Source organism: Stenella coeruleoalba (genome assembly GCF_951394435.1).
Source record: "Stenella coeruleoalba genome assembly, chromosome: 11".
Classification (NCBI taxonomy): domain Eukaryota; kingdom Metazoa; phylum Chordata; class Mammalia; order Artiodactyla; family Delphinidae; genus Stenella; species Stenella coeruleoalba.
In genome coordinates this window covers 93,743,420-93,759,301 of record NC_137157.1, presented here as the reverse complement: position 1 = coordinate 93,759,301, position 15,882 = coordinate 93,743,420, and the positions used below count along the sequence as shown (strand labels likewise).

The 15,882-nt window shown below is 35.3% G+C and overlaps 2 protein-coding genes across 9 annotated transcripts in view; both read right to left on the bottom strand.

Moving 5' to 3' along the window:
- LOC307193636 (NKG2-A/NKG2-B type II integral membrane protein-like) overlaps positions 1 to 15,882 on the bottom strand; it is a gene marked incomplete at its 3' end in the record, with an annotated part of 52,171 nt that overhangs the window by 20,266 nt on the left and 16,023 nt on the right. The window contains exon 2 of one of the 2 annotated variants that reach the window (XM_079935908.1): positions 4,498 to 4,649. Of the gene's footprint in view, positions 1 to 3,441; positions 3,503 to 4,497; positions 4,650 to 15,882 lie in introns of those variants that run through there. The other variant, XM_079935907.1, reaches the window with a different exon arrangement.
- The window catches only part of LOC307193637 (NKG2-A/NKG2-B type II integral membrane protein-like), a 58,546-nt gene continuing 54,257 nt past the window's right edge, over positions 11,594 to 15,882 (bottom strand). The window contains exons 13-14 of one of the 7 annotated variants that reach the window (XR_013830370.1): positions 12,780 to 12,912; positions 11,594 to 11,677 (exon numbers count right to left, since the gene is read on the bottom strand). Coding sequence is in view for 2 of the 7 variants with exons in the window: in XM_079935909.1 (XP_079792035.1) it covers positions 12,855 to 12,912 (58 nt within the window). In the remaining 5 variants the exon portion in view is untranslated. Of the gene's footprint in view, positions 11,678 to 12,762; positions 12,913 to 12,946; positions 13,064 to 15,882 lie in introns of those variants that run through there. The other 6 variants (XM_079935909.1, XM_079935912.1, XR_013830371.1 and 3 more) reach the window with 6 other exon arrangements.

Sequence of the window (15,882 nt, the reverse complement as noted above, 5' to 3'; positions counted from 1 at the left end):
CACACATCAGAGAGGAAATAAATAAAATAGAGATAAAGAACAATAGAAAGATCAATAAAGCCAAGAACTGTTTCTCTGAAAAGATAAACAAAATTGACATACCTCTAGCCAGGCTCACCAAGAAGAATAGAGAGAGGAGCCAAATAAAAAAAAAAAAGAAAAAGGAGGAATAACAACTGATACCAGAGAAATACAAAAAATCATAAGAAAATACTATGAACACTTATGTCAACAAATTGGACAACCCAGAAGAAATGGACAAGTTTTTAAAAATGGACAACCTGCCAAAACTGAGTCAAGAAGAAAGAGAAAATTTGAACAGAATGATCACTAGAAGTGAAATACAATCTGTAATTTTTTAAAAAACTCCCTTACTGTAAATAAAAGTCCAGGTCTCGGTGGCTTCACTGGGGAATTTTACCAAATATGCAAAGAACTTATACCAATCCTTCTCAAAGTATTCCAAAAGACTGAAGAGGAGGGAACTCTCCCAAAGTCATTCTAGGAAGCCACCAACATCCTGATATCAAAATCAGACAAAGATATTACAAAAAAAAAGAAAAGTACAGGCCAATATCTGTGATGAATATGGATGCAAAAGTCCTCACAAAATATTAGTAAACTGAAGCAACAATACATAAAAAGGATCATATGCTGTGATCAAGTTAGATTCATTCCAGGGTTGCAAGAATGGTTCAACAAATACAAATCAATCAATGTGATATGCCACATAAACAAAAGAAAAGACAACAACCACTGATCATCTTGATAGATGCAGAAAAAGCATTTAATAAGATTCATGATAAAAACTTTCACCAAAGTGGGTATGGAGGGACTATACCTCAACATAATAAAAGCAAACCCATAGTTAATATAATACTCAACAATGAAAAACTGAAAGCCTTCCAGCTAAAATATGAAAGAAGACAAGGATGCCCATTCTCACCAGTTCTGTTCAACATAGTATCAGAAGTCCTAGCCATAGCAATCAGACAAGAAACATAAATAAAAGGTATCCAAATTGGAAGGGAAAAGGCAAAATTGTCACTATATGCAGATGACATGATACTATGTATGTAGAAAACCCTAATGACTCCAACACAAAAACCACTAGAACTAATAAACAAATTCAGCAAAGTAGCAAGATACAAAATTAATACACAGAAGTCTGTTGCATTTCTTTGCACTAACAATAAAATATCAGAAAGAATGTAAAAAAAAAAAATCCTGTTTAAAATTGCATCCAAAAAAAATCCTGTTTAAAATCGCATCCAAAAAAAAAACCTAGAAATAAACCTAACCAAGGAGGTGAAAGACCTATACACTGAGAACAATAAAACATTGGTAAAGGAAACTGAAGATTATTCAAAGAAATAGAAAGATATTTCATGCTCTCGAATTGGAGGAATTAATACTGTTAAAAGGGTCATACTACCCAAAGCAATCTACAGACTTAATGCAATCTCTATCAAATTACCCATGACATTTTCCACAAAACTGTAACAAATAATCCTAAAATTCATATGGAACCAGAAGAGACCCAGAACTGCCGAAATAATCCTGAGGAAAAATAACAAATCTGGAGGCAGAACCTTCTCAGACTTCAGACAATACTACGAAGCTACAGTAATCAAAACAGTGTGATATTGGCACAAAAATAGTCATATGGATGAATGGAACAGAATAGAGAGCCCAGAAATAAACCCACACACCTATGGTCAATTAATCTTTGACAAAGGGGGCAAGAATATACAATGGAGCAAAGACAGTCTCTTCAGCGAGTGGTATTGGGAAAGCTGGACAACCAGCTTAAAACACTCCCTCACACTATACACAAAAATAAACTCAAAATGGTTTAAAAACTTAAATATAAGACATGACACCATAAAACTCCTAGGAGAGAACAAAGGCAAAACATTCTTTGACATAAATCATAGCAATATTTACTTAGGTCAGTCTCCCAAGGCAAAAGAAATAAAAGTAAAAATAAACAAATGGGACCTAATGAAACTTCAAAGCTTTTGCACAGCAAAGGAAACCATAAACAAGACGAAAAGACAACCCTCAGAATGGGACAACATAGTTGCAAACAAAGCAACGGAGAAAGGAGTAATCTCCAAAACATACAAACAGCTCATGCAGCTCAATATCAAAAAAACCCAAACAACCCAATCAAAAAATGGGTGGAAGACCTGAACAGACATTTCTCAAAGAAGACAAACAGATGGCCAACAAACACATGAAAAGATGCTCAACATCACTAATTATTAGAGAAATGCAAATCAAAACTACAGTGAGGTATCACCTCACACCTGTCAGAATGGCCATCATCAAAAAGTCTATAAATAACAAATGCTGGAGAGGGTGTGGAGAAAAGGGAACTCTCCTACACTACTGGTGGGAATGTAAATTGATGTAGCCACTATGGAGAATAGTATGGACGTTCTTAAAAAAACTAAAAATAGAGTTACCATATGATTTAGCAATCTCACCCCTGGGCATATATCCAGAGAAAAACATTATTCGAAAAGACATATGAACCCAATGTTCATAGCAGCACTATTACAATAGCCAAGGCATGGAAGCAATCTAAGTGTTCATCAACAGATGAATGCATAAAGAAGATGTGGCACGTATATACAATGGAATATTACTCAGCCATAAAAAGAAACGAAATTGAGTTATTTGTAGTGAGGTGGATGGACCTAGAGTCTGTCATACAGAGTGAAGTAAGTCAGAAAGAGAAAAACAAATACCGTATGCTAACACATGTATATGGAATCTAAAAATTAAAAAAAAGGTCATGAAAAACCTAGGGGTAGGACGGGAATAAAGACGCAGACCTACTACAGAATGGACTTGAGGACACGGGGAGGGGGTAGGGTAAGCTGGGACGAAGTGAGAGAGTAGCACTGACATATATACACTACCAAATGTAAAATAGATAGCTAGTGGGAAGCAGCCGCATAGCACAGGGAGATCAGCTCGGTGCTTTGTGACCACCTTGAGGGGTGGGATAGGGAGGGTGGGAGGGAGGGAGACACAAGAGGGAAGAGATATGGGGATATATGTATATGTATAGCTGATTCACTTTGTTATAAAGCAGAAACTAACACACCATTGTAAAGCAATTATACTCCCATAAAGATGTTAAAACAAACAGTTTGCTAACTTTATTTAATAAATTAATATTAATATGAGCTCTCATAGGGAGAACACTCACTCCCAAAGAATTTGTGGGTGGTGAATTTTCCTCACTTCGAATACATTTAAAAGTTGAAAATTTAACTAAAGTATTGTGAGTGCAGTAAAAAAAAAAAAAAACTTTAACAATAATTTGTAAAATTTTATAAAGGCAACAGAATATTTTGTACTTCTTTAATTAATTAGGATTCAATCACAACATGTATTAGGAAAACAGCTGCTATATATTAAACTCACAGACGTAAGTTTTCCCAGATGAACAGTTACAAGCATAAACATAATTTCCTTCAATATGTGGACAACCATGGTTCTCCATTTCCAAGAATCTGTAAAAACAATTGTAAAGCAAGGTGTGATATCCGCAAATGCTAATTTTATCTCAAGCTTAAAATTAGAAAGGACAAACAAAATGAGAAACAATAAAGGAACAAACTAATCAAAACAAGAATTAAACCCTGAAGATTGACAGTCTTTAATTACAAAATATTAAGCTTAACACAAAATACCGAACAGTATCTAATCCTATCCTGTTTATTTAAGTAGAATTATAAGCCAATATGATAGAAGTTTATGGATTTATCAGCTTGCCTAAAACTATGCATAAGTTTCTCCTAAGAGTCCAGTAAAGTTAAAAAAGTAAAGGCCCTAAAGGTGATATTATTTAGAAAGAACTGGAAATTTTCCCCCAATTAAATCCCACAGACTGATCCTCAAAAACCGTAATGATTTCCTTTTTCTTGGTTGCTCTTTCTGTGCCCTACACACGTAACGCACACACACATACATGCACATACACACGAATTGTCATATACTCTCAGAAAAGTTCAGTTATCAAAACACTATACTTTCAGGCTTTCAGTTACTGTGACGCCATCTTCCCTTAACCAGGATTTATTGGTTTCATTGATTTTGAGACCTATCCAGCCTTTCATTTCAAGCATGGATAAAATTTCCAATTGGGAAACGAAATCATAAACCAGAAATGTGTGCATATTATAATCCACTCCTTTCTGGCTCAACTGTTATTGGTTAAAGTTCTCCCAAGGGCTTGCACCACATCCACTTAGTATTAATAAGATTTTTTCTCAAGGTATCTCATTTGTTAATGTGGTTTTCTTCTAGCATTAAATGTTCAAAAAGTGGAGTTTCTCCCTAAGAAAATTGAGTCAAAGTAAGAAAATATCATACACTTTTGAGAACCTTCAGTTTTCCCAAATTATGGTGTCAATCACTAATGCTTTGAAACCAGATATAGTTATAGTATAACAAAAAAAACAGAAGTGTCTGCCCTACCAGCTCTTCCTTGATACCGATCTTTAGAAGGTGAGAATTCAGCTCTGCACAGGCAGCATGGCTCTCCGCCCGGGTTTTGGATTTGTTGGAAAGATGATAAGAGCTATTTCCAAATCCAATCCAGTGGGTTGAACAAAGATCACAGGAACATTCTAGAAAATGTAAACATATTTAATGTGTACTCTGAATAACTACTACTAACACAATTACTATATCTTTGTGTTTGTTTTACAGATGGATATTAGATAGCAAAACAAGCATTTTTTGTAACATTTCTGGGCAAGTTTTACACAAACCATAGTTAACAATAATTAATATTTAGCTCATGTTTTGAATTTTTCTACTAAAAATTTGTTATAAAATTGTACCCACAAGGAAAATGCATTCCAAATAATATTATACAATTGTTTGATGTGATTAAAATTATATATGCAGGGCTTCCCTGGTGGCGCAGTTGTTGAGGGTCCGCCTGCCGATGCAGGGAACACGGGTTCGTGCCCCGGTCTGGGAAGATCCCACATGCCGCGGAGCGGCTGGGCCCGTGAGCCATGGCCGCTGAGCCTGCGCGTCCGGAGCCTGTGCTCCGCAACGGGAGAGGCCACAACAGTGAGAGGCCCGCGTACCGCAAATAAATAAATAAATAAAAATTATATATGCATATTGAAAAGGCTAAAAAATATATAATCATATGAACACAAAAAGCAATTAATGAACTATTGCACTTTTGTCAGAAATTTTTATTATTAATTATTTTAAATATATGGAATAAAATTCAGTAACTAATTTCATAAAAACTTATACTTCAACTGTTTAATAAACATATGCAATTTGCATATTTTAATAATCTTTTTTATAATCATCAAAAACATACAGTTAGGGAAGGGGATCAAGGCAGTGGAGTAGGAGAATGTGGAACTCATCTCCCCCCACAAACACATCAAAAATACATCTACATGTGGAACAGTTCTCATGGAAAGCTAACTGGAAACTAGCAGAACTACACAACCAAAGTTGCAAGAAACCTATAACTGGGTAGGATGGGAAAAAAAGACATTGGCTCGGGACCTGCACCCCTGGGAGGGATCTGAAAAAAAAAAAAAAAAAGGACTCTCAACCTGAGGAGCGAGCAGGGTGAGCCACAATCTAGGCATCCTAGTCCTGGGTCCTGCACAAAGGAGACAAGCCCTCTTGCCTGCTGGGAAAACTGCTGGGACAGACAGAAGGGTTGGAGAAGCCTAGATGCTACTCATAAGGAGTGTGCACATGTTGGTTTGCCAACAGTCAGGTGGACAGAGCCTTGCACTGGTGGCTGCCTCATCACCACACTTCTCAATCCGAAGGGGCAAACCCCGCAGCCCTGCTCACTCCACACCACAGCTGGGGAGCAGATCCAGCACCTGGCAGGGCAATGATGGCCACTGAACAGAGAGGAAGTCCCTCCTCACACCCTGCACGAGCATTTGATCCTCCAATGCCAATGACAGTCTCTATCAAGGTGATCGTGGCTAGCACACCCTGAGGAAAGAAGTGGCTGGCAGCTCTCACACCAAAGACACTGAATACACACAGCCTCCACGGGAATGCTCCCACATAAAAACACGCCTTCAAGACCACAATAGACAACTGTTTCCCCTAAATTCATAGAGTCATAGAAATTTAAGTGAAATCTAAGGGCAGAGGAACTACTCCCAACCAAAAGAACAAGAGAAATCCCCTGAAAGAACAAAATAAAACAGAGCTCACCAGCCTACCAGACCCCAAGTTCAAGAAGGTGGTAATAAAAATGCTAACTGAATTAAGAAAGATTGTCAATAGAAATGCAGATCACTGTAACAAGGAACTAGAAACTACAAAGAAGAGCCAATCAAAAATAGATAACTCAATTACTGGATAAAAAGCAATCTCGGGGCTTCCCTGGTGGCGCAGTGGTTGAGAGTCTGCCCGCCGATGCACGGGACATGGGTTCATGCCCGGGTCCGGGAAGATCCCACATGCTGCGGAGCGGCTGGGCCCGTGAGCCATGGCCACTGAGCCTGCGCGTCCGGAGCCTGTGCTCCGCAACGGGAGAGGCCACAACAGGGAGAGGCCACAACATTGAGAGGCCTGCGTACCGCAAAAAAAAAAAAAAAAAAAAAAAGCAATCTCAAAGCAATGAATAGCCAACTAAATGACACAGAAGAATGAATAAGTGATCTAGAAGATAGAAAAATGGAAATCACCCAATCAGAACAGTAGACAGAAAGACAAGGAAAGAAAAACAAAAGCAACGTATGAGATCTATGGGATAATATAAAGCATGCCAACGTACACATAATAGGGGTTCCAGAAGGAGAAGAGAGAAAAAAGGGGATGAAAAGTGTATTTGAAGAAATTATGGCTGAAAACTTCCCAAACCTAAAGAAGGAAACAGATATACAGGAACAGGAAGCACAGAGGCTCCCAACTCTCAGCCGTAAAGAGAAGGAAATCTTCCATTTGCAACAAAATGGATGGACCTTGAGGGCATGATGCTAAGTGAAATAAGTCAGACAGATACACTATGATTTTACTTATATGGAATCTAAAAAAAAAGTCATAGAAACAGACAGATTTGTGGTTGCCAGAGGTGAGGTGTGGTGGTGAGGGAAGTAGGTGAAAATGGTCAAAATGTACAAACTTCCAGTTGTAAAATAAATAAATTCTGGGAAGGTAAAGTGTGGTGACTATAGGTAATAATACCATGTTGTATATTTGAAAGTTGATAAGAGAGTAGATCTTAAAAGTCCTCATCAGGACTTCCCTGGTGGCGCAGTGGTTAAGAATCCGCCTGCCAAAGCAGGGGACACGGGTTCGAGCCCTGGCCCGGGAAGATCCCACATGCCTCGGGAAGATCCCACATGCCTCGGAGCAACTAAGCCTGTGCGCCGCAACTACTGAACCTGTGCTCTAGAGCCCGTGCGCCACAACTACTGAAGCCCGAATGCCTAGAGCCCACGCTCTGCAACAAGAAAAGCCACCACATTGAGAAGCCCACGCACCACAGCAAACAGTAGACCCCGCTCGCTGCACCCAGAGAAAGCCCGCACGCAGCAACGAAAATCCAACACAGCCAAAAATAAATAAATAAAATTTAAAAATAAAGTAGTCCTCTTATTAAAAAAAACAGTCCTCATCAAAAGAAAAAGAAATTATAACCATATATGGTGATGGATTTTAACTAGACTTATTTTGATGATCATTTCAGAATATATACAAGTGTCAAATCACTATATTGTACCCCTTAAACTAATATAATGTTGCATGTCAATTATAGCTCAAAAAAATCTCTTTGAGGTAAATAGTAAAGAGTATAACAGAGAAGGCATATGTTTGCTTTTGCTCATCACAATTTCACCAACAGTGTATGAGTCTTCCTTTAATCTGCTCATTTTTCTAACTTTTTAAAATTTTCATATTTTAAAAAATCTATACTAATCTTTGAAATTTGAAATAATGTACCATTATTTAATTACAATTTTTTCTAATTGCCCGTGAAAGTGAGCATCTTTTCATATATTAATTATACTTTAAATTTCTTCTTTAAGATTTTCTCTCATTCATATCTTGCTTCCACCCTCAGCCTACAAATTGTTCTTTTTTTCTTTTTCTTTCTTTCTCCCATTAATTATTCAACTGCATGGGCTCCTTTTGCAATCATTCAAAAGCAATTTAGTATGCAGAACAGAAACATACTTCTGAGCAATTTGCTGTGATATTTTGCTGCTCATTATGAAATAATAACCAGAATCATAACATATTATTTTTTTACTTCAGTTTTTATTTTCCCACTGTTTACGCACCCTCAATGACCTGATTTTTTCTCTCCCAAATAAAACTTTATTACTTTATTCCTTGCCTCAGGCTCTGTTTCTTAAAACATCCAGGAAAAGACTAAGTTTGTGTTTGGTCCTTTTGTACTTTCCATATCAGTTTTTGTGTCTTTAATTCCACTTTTCAAGGCTTTACATATTTGAAAGACATCTAATTTTCATTCTGTATCTGATACTTCAATTACCTGGATGTATTAGCATCTAATTTCTTTGTTATCTCAGCTAAGTACTGTTATGACTTTTTCCCTATGCAATTTGGTATTTTAAATTAATTTTTATATATGACAATCATCTGGACCTGAGCTAGTGTCCTTTTCTTAGATGGATCATCTGCATGTACTTTCTCTGTGATGATTTGGGGTCCTACCAACCCAGGATCACACAGGGAATATAACCTTAAATTCTAAGTGAGTCTGCCTAAGAAATTACAGAAAGGTCTGTATAGTCAACTAGAACTTGAGCTAATATAGAAAAAACTGTTTTAATATCCTCAAGCTTTACATGAGAAACTAATGTTTAACTCTTTTGCTCAAGCTAAGTGAAAGCCTCATTCTCTGTCTCTGTTGTAGCGGTTCAATCCAGACTGTACAGTTATTAAAACTGGAAATAACCCCAGAGAGTGGTAACTTCAGAGTCAGAATGCTTCTCTCGTTTCAAGCTTTCTCTCCATCTTTGGCCCTTGATGATTTCCGCTGTTTTATCAGAAACCTAGATGTAAAACTAAAATTTAAATTAAAAAAATTGTGTCCATCTAGACATCTGGATCTAATGAGGAGAAAAAGGGAAGCTGAACTTCACTAATACATAAACTTAGATGCCTGAGCTGTTAAGCACCATCCCTTAGGTAGAAATTAGAGCAGCAACTCTGGTTCCCTGCCACCTGTCGACTGTAACCCTGAACCTCTTCCTTCCTACGAGAGAAGTAGAGCTTGAGTTGCATCTCTTGACTTTTAAAGCTAGAAATTCAACTAAAGTAGTAGTAAAGGAATAAGAAGTAAAAATAAAAAAGAAAGAGGACTTTTTTATTTTATTTTATTTTATTTTATTGTTAAAAAACAATAAATTGCTTTTTATTTCCAAAGAGGACTATGGAAAGACTAGGAAAACATTAGTAGAAAACAAAGCTATGTGAGAATTTACCTCTGAGGAATAGGACTAAAGAGAGGAAGAAGAGTTAGCTTCACTGCTTTTAATTATGTCTTCCTGTGCTATTTTTAAATCCACTTGGTTGAGTTACAATTTACACACAATAAATTACATTGTTTTGAAGTACACACTTTGATGAGTTTTGATGAATGAATATACCTTTGTAACTTCCTCCCCATTTAAAATTTAGAATATTTCCATCACCTCAAAAGTTAACTCATGTCAATTCCCAACTAATGCCCCACACCTGCTTTACCCAAGCAACCACAGATCTGATTTACATCACTGTAAATTATTTTTTACCTTTGTATGCAATGCGTATAAACACAATCCTTCAATATCAACTCGTTTGCATCTTATGTCACTCAACATAATGTTTTTGAGTTTTATTCAGGTTGTGTGTATAGGGATTTCATTCTTTTTCATTGCTGACTTGTCCATCATATGACTAACCCATAATTTGTAATCCATTCATCTGGTGATTTACTTTTGGATTGCTTATAATTTTTAGTTTTTATAAATAAATTGTCTATAAACATTTTTGCACATGTCTTATGTGGACATATCTCTTCATGTCTCTTTTTTAAATGTTTAAGAGTGAAATTGTTGGGGATTTGCACCAGTACAGTTAACTCCATGTCCTTGTTACTGTCAGTCCTTTCAAATTGTAACCATTTTGGATGGTTGTGTAGTGGTAACTCACTGGGGTCATAAGTTGCATTTCCTTAATTATTTACTATTTGATTGCTTTTTATTTTCAGATTAGGTGAATTGAAGAAAAACAAGCAATATGAACAGCTAATATTTGGCATTAATATTTCTTTTCTGGGAGACATCAAGAAGTTTTGAAAAGCAATCACTAATTTAAATAAAAAATTAACAGCTGCTGGGTCTAGTCTCCTGTTTATTGCACCTATTGAGATTTTCCCTTTTTTATTCAAAGAATTTATTTTTAATAAGACTTTCAATTAGTTCTTTCCATATTTTTACTCCATTATTTTAATTTCCTTCCATTTTCTTTTTTTTTTTTTATTTGCTTATAGGGACTATTCATCAGGAATACTCATGAGGAATGCCTTTAGTCTCAATGACAAAGGAACCCTACACTTTTGGGTTTTGTGTGTGGAAGAGATATTTTTCTTGGCAAATGCATCTGTGCTGAGAATCTTACACTGTTCATGAAAAAGCAAATATTTCTCTGAAAAGAAGACAGAGGGGAACCATCCCGACTTCCTGAAAAAACAGACTCAATTAGGAAAGTTCTCTCTTTCCCTCTCCTCCTCTTCCCCCCCCCCCACTGTGCCCCACCCCTGCTGTTTTTTAAGTGCTTAATTTACTGATAAGGATTTGAATAAACCCGCGATAAGTGAAAAAAAGAGAATTGAAAACAAAAACAGCTTTCTATATTATGGCTATTGTATCTGGATGTATAAAAAAATTAATGTAAAATTTATATGCTTGTAATGTCATAAATGTTAGAGGAATAATATCCATCAGAGAAAGCTAGAAAGAAAAAAGTGTTAATGAGACACAACTCCCTTGCTTTTCATTTGTTTTCTTTTTGCCTTTTTGACCCCCTTCACACATTTCTCTCGCGCCCCACCTTAATATAATTTAAATCCCATTTTCTCCTAATAATAATCAAATTGCAAACAATAATTATCTTTTATACATAATACTTTGGGTCTTTTCACATTCTCTTATGTCTTCTTTCTTATTTTGCCCAATATTAATATTTCCTTGATAAAACATTGACCATACCATAAAACAGCATTTTTCTATCATGATTCACGAAGTTTTGTGGCTGTCAGGAAGGCAAACCCTTTAGTTCCAATGATCAATATTAGAAGTGGATTGAACAGAGAGAATACTCACCACCATTTTTAGAAGATAGTGTGGGAACAGGTGATCTTTTTCAGTTTTGTTCTTCTCTGCTAGAAAATACTGTGGTAAAAATTATGGTAGTAATTAGTTCTGTATAGGATAAAATAATTAAGACAACGTAAAAATCAGTCTTGAAAGCAAATCATTGAAATGTATTATGTTACTGATTTTAATAAAAACAGATTATTTTCTTAATTACTTACAGTTTGCAAGCGAGGCACCCACTGTTGTCATCCAGACCACACACAAGATCCCTAGACTCCCAGTCACCAGTTGCCATGCTGTAGGTCGGTGGTGTAACACTAAAGAAAACAGAAACAATGATGAAGTTCCATCGTTTCCCAGAAGTCATCAAATGTAAAATTTAAGACCATTGTGTTTCACCCTTAGAGGGCAACCATTCATTTTCTAATTCTTGAATGAGTTCATCCTGAATAAAACTATTTCTCAGCCACATTGAGGACCCTAGTTCTTTGATACCCAAATTTCCTCCCTATTAGCTTCTTGTTGACTTCAGTTCTTTCTTAACAGAAATGGACATGCATTTCGTATGTACCTTTCTTGAGTCTTCCTCTACTCAAGTCTTATATGTTGCTTTTCTCTATGATAGACTTTTCACCCCCATCATCTCTATTTGCAACCTTACCTACTGAGTCTTTCCCACCCATTTCCATCCTCTTCTGGAATATCCAGCCTTTTAATCTAATTTCATTATGGACGTTGTCCTCTGAAGTGATCAAGAGACAATTCAGAGCCATATATGATCTGACTTTTACTGGATTAAACATTATTTTTCTTAATGGTGAGTAAGATGATTAACTACTTAGTCACTTAAGCTAGAAACCTTGTTATCTTATTCTACTCATTTCTCACCTTACCTCCAACTTTCAGTTAATCATGAAGTCATATAAGCTCTACCGCCAAAATACTTTTTTTCTCTATAATCTGTCTTTCCCCTAACAAATTCTGTTAGTTCTTTGAAGCTAAGTGGTTATTGCTTCTTCATCTTTGTAGGTACCCTAAGTCCAGAGCAGGCCCACAGAACAAATTCAGACATAGTTGTGGGACTGAGTTATATTGAACTGAATTGAAGACTAATATCAAGAATTATTTTAAAATAATTTTAAAATAACACAAAAAAAGGAATAGAATTTTCACAGTAGTTCTTACAAGTAATGCAATTCTGTAGGAATTTGAATCAATGCTATTTTAGAGGAAATGAACATAGTGAAGGACTATTTAAGAGACAAACAATTCCATGGTAATATCCTAAAATAATTAAGGAGAGTGTTGAAGATAGATAATTCGTGTAATGAGGCAATTTTATAGTGGTTTTGAGAAAAGTAATCTTCTAAACCCAAGAATCAAGATCTAGCAAATAACAAAATATATATAATATTGTACCTTTTCTTTTTTTCCTAAACAACCGTTTTCTGTGCTGAAGGTGAGAGGGCCTTGGAAACTTCAGTTCCGTGTAGTTTACTTGCTGTTCACTTGATTTGACACTTCTCTGGTTTGTCTTGGGTATTTTTTGCTTCTGTTGAGATTTGGAAAATTTTGGTTCTGTGTAGGTTACCTCTTGCTTGTTTACAATACCCTTGTTTTGCTTACTCTTAAACATTATTTTCTGGAAAGACTTAGATTGTTTCAGCTCAATCTTGATATCTTTCTGTGTCTCTCTTTAATATCTATGCAATAGAGAAATGTGAGGAAAAGAGTTACATGGTGACTGTATCAGCTCAGACAGTGAAAATTGCCTTCATTCTGATGTACAAGTAAACATTTAGGTATAACATTAAAAGGGTAAAAAAGGGAGGAAATGAGAGACTAAATCTCTCTCCCAACTTTGCAGTCCTTCTTCAGAAGAATAATTTTATTCCCCTTTAATGAGATTATACATTTCATTTCCTCTTTGAATCCGGTTTTGAAAGGAGCAGATTAAGGAGTAGATATGTTTTTCCCTCTCAACATTCTCTGTATAATGAATCATGTTGACAATGTGTAGCCTATGGCTAAAACACAACTACATTAACAAAGTGTTGATTATTTAAATTTAATATTAAAGTTTTTATTTCAAATCAGGTTGGCATAAAGTTTATTGTATCACTGAAATAACCCATTACTCAGGAGATTCTTTACTAATAGAGGAAAACCCCAACTCTTTCAAGAACTGGGTAGAGTCTACATTTGTACAATAACCATGTATCTCTCAATCTGCCAGCCTAACGTCTTTTTTCTACTTAACTAGATTATATTTACCTACAGGCACATACTCACACACAGAGGCAGACACACAGACCATCTAAATTAAAGAGACAAGGCCAATGAATCACCAAAAATAAACAAAAGAAATTAAAAGGTATAAAATTTTTTTAATTTATTCAATCTCATTAATAAAGAAAGAAAGCAAATGAAAAGAATAGAACGACTTTCACCTGTGAGAACACTAAATAACTGATACTTTTCTGAATTGGCAAATGACTGTGAGTATAAAATTGTCACTAGTTATTAAAACATAAAATATACAGGCTTTTTACCAGCAATTCTATTTTAAGTAATTTATCTTACAAAATATTTTTTAAATATTCAAAGTTGTGTAGCACCTGTTTTTGGTTTTATTTACTAAAAGCTAAATTGGAAAAACAAAAGAACAAAAAGTTGTCAAGAGAACGGTTCACAATTAAGGGAGTTGTTAAAGTTATGAGACATTTATACCCTAGTATACCATTGTTTAATATAACAAATATTATTTTAAATTTTTATTTATTTATTTATTTATGGCTGTGTTGGGTCTTTGTTTCTGTGCATGGGCTTTCTCTAGTTGTGGCAAGGGGGGGCCACTCCTCATCGCGGTGCGCAGGCCTCTCACTATCGCAGCCTCTGTTGTTGTGGAGCACAGGCTCCAGACGCACAGGCTCAGTAATTATAGCTCATGGGCCCAGATGCTCTGCGGCATGTGGGGTCTTCCCAGACCAGGGCTCGAACCCGTGTTCCCTGTATTGGCAGGCAGATTCTCAACCACTGTCCACCGGGGAAGCCCAACAAATATTACTGATGTGTAAAGCAAAATAATAGATTTGTAACGTGCTATGTCTTTGGTGGTTACTTGTAGGTAGAGTTTTGGCAGGTTTGCACTGCTCTCAATTTTATTGAAAATTAAAGAACATATGTTAAAATCTATTTAAAGGTGAAAATTTGAGTATTTAAAAATATTGAATAATAAATAATTTTATACATAGGGCCTTTTCTATATTTACCCTTCTATAAATTTACTGAGTAAACTCAAAACAACTGGGATAAAGTTATTTTCAAATTAAGAATTTTTTACACTTCCTCAAATTGTTTTCTGAAAGTTTTGACCAATTCATTTAGCACCAGCAAAAATGATATTTAAGAGGAATTGGCATTGTAAGAATGTTGCTGTTTAAATATTTAGAACAATTAAACTATTTTTTGTACCAGAAAAGGAAGAAAAATGACTATTGTTTTTGAAAATAAATAATTGAATAAGCTGATCTAGAAAATGTTAAAAGCGATAGAATCAGGTGGAATATTGGTTCAAATTGAAGCATTACATAGACTTAGATCTCTAATTTCACAACATATAATTGAACAAATTTCAGATAAACTAAAATGTTAAATGTAAACCATGAGATGATAAAACTGATAAACGACTGAAAGAAAGTATAAGTAAATAGTTATAACTTTCTAGTCACACACAGACAAGAAAGAGAGTTAGGTTAAATTATAGAAACATCATTTTCTTGCTAATGTAAAGATTTTTATCAATAATAATCACACTAAAAGACTTTTATTTCATCACTAACCAAAGAAATACAAACTACTATATTAATGATATACATTTTCACCTACAGAATCAGTAAATATTTATAAGCCAAATGCAACCACACAGAGTTGGACAAAGTGCAGGAAAACAGGCATTCATTTACACGGACTTTTGGTTAATCTAAATCTTTCCCTTCTGGAAAATAATTTGTCAGTATGTAAATATCAAAACCAAATAATAAAAACATCTACTGATCCAACATTTCAAAATAATGTGAAAATGATGGGTTACTTCAAAAAAGAGCCTAAATAGTTGGAAAATAAAACGACAGAAAAATTCCAAGACAAAGAAACAAAAAAGTTCAAGGGATAGCTGGGTTCATACTCCACAACATTGTTTACAAAATGAGCATGTAACATAATTTTACAAAAATTATTTTTTCCTAAACTATCATTTAATACATTCTGAGTTCATTGTTGAAAGTAGTGTTAAAAAGTTACATACATTTTTAACTTCTTGAGAGAAGGAAATAAACAAAAGTAATACTCAGTGACTTGAAGAATAAATTTAAAAATAAATTTTGTAGGGGCTTCCGGGAAGATGGCGGAAGAGTAAGACGCTGAGATCACCTTCTTCCCCACAGATACACCAGAAATACATCTACACGTGGAACAACTCCTACAGAACACCTACTGAACGCTGGCAGAAGACCTCAGACCT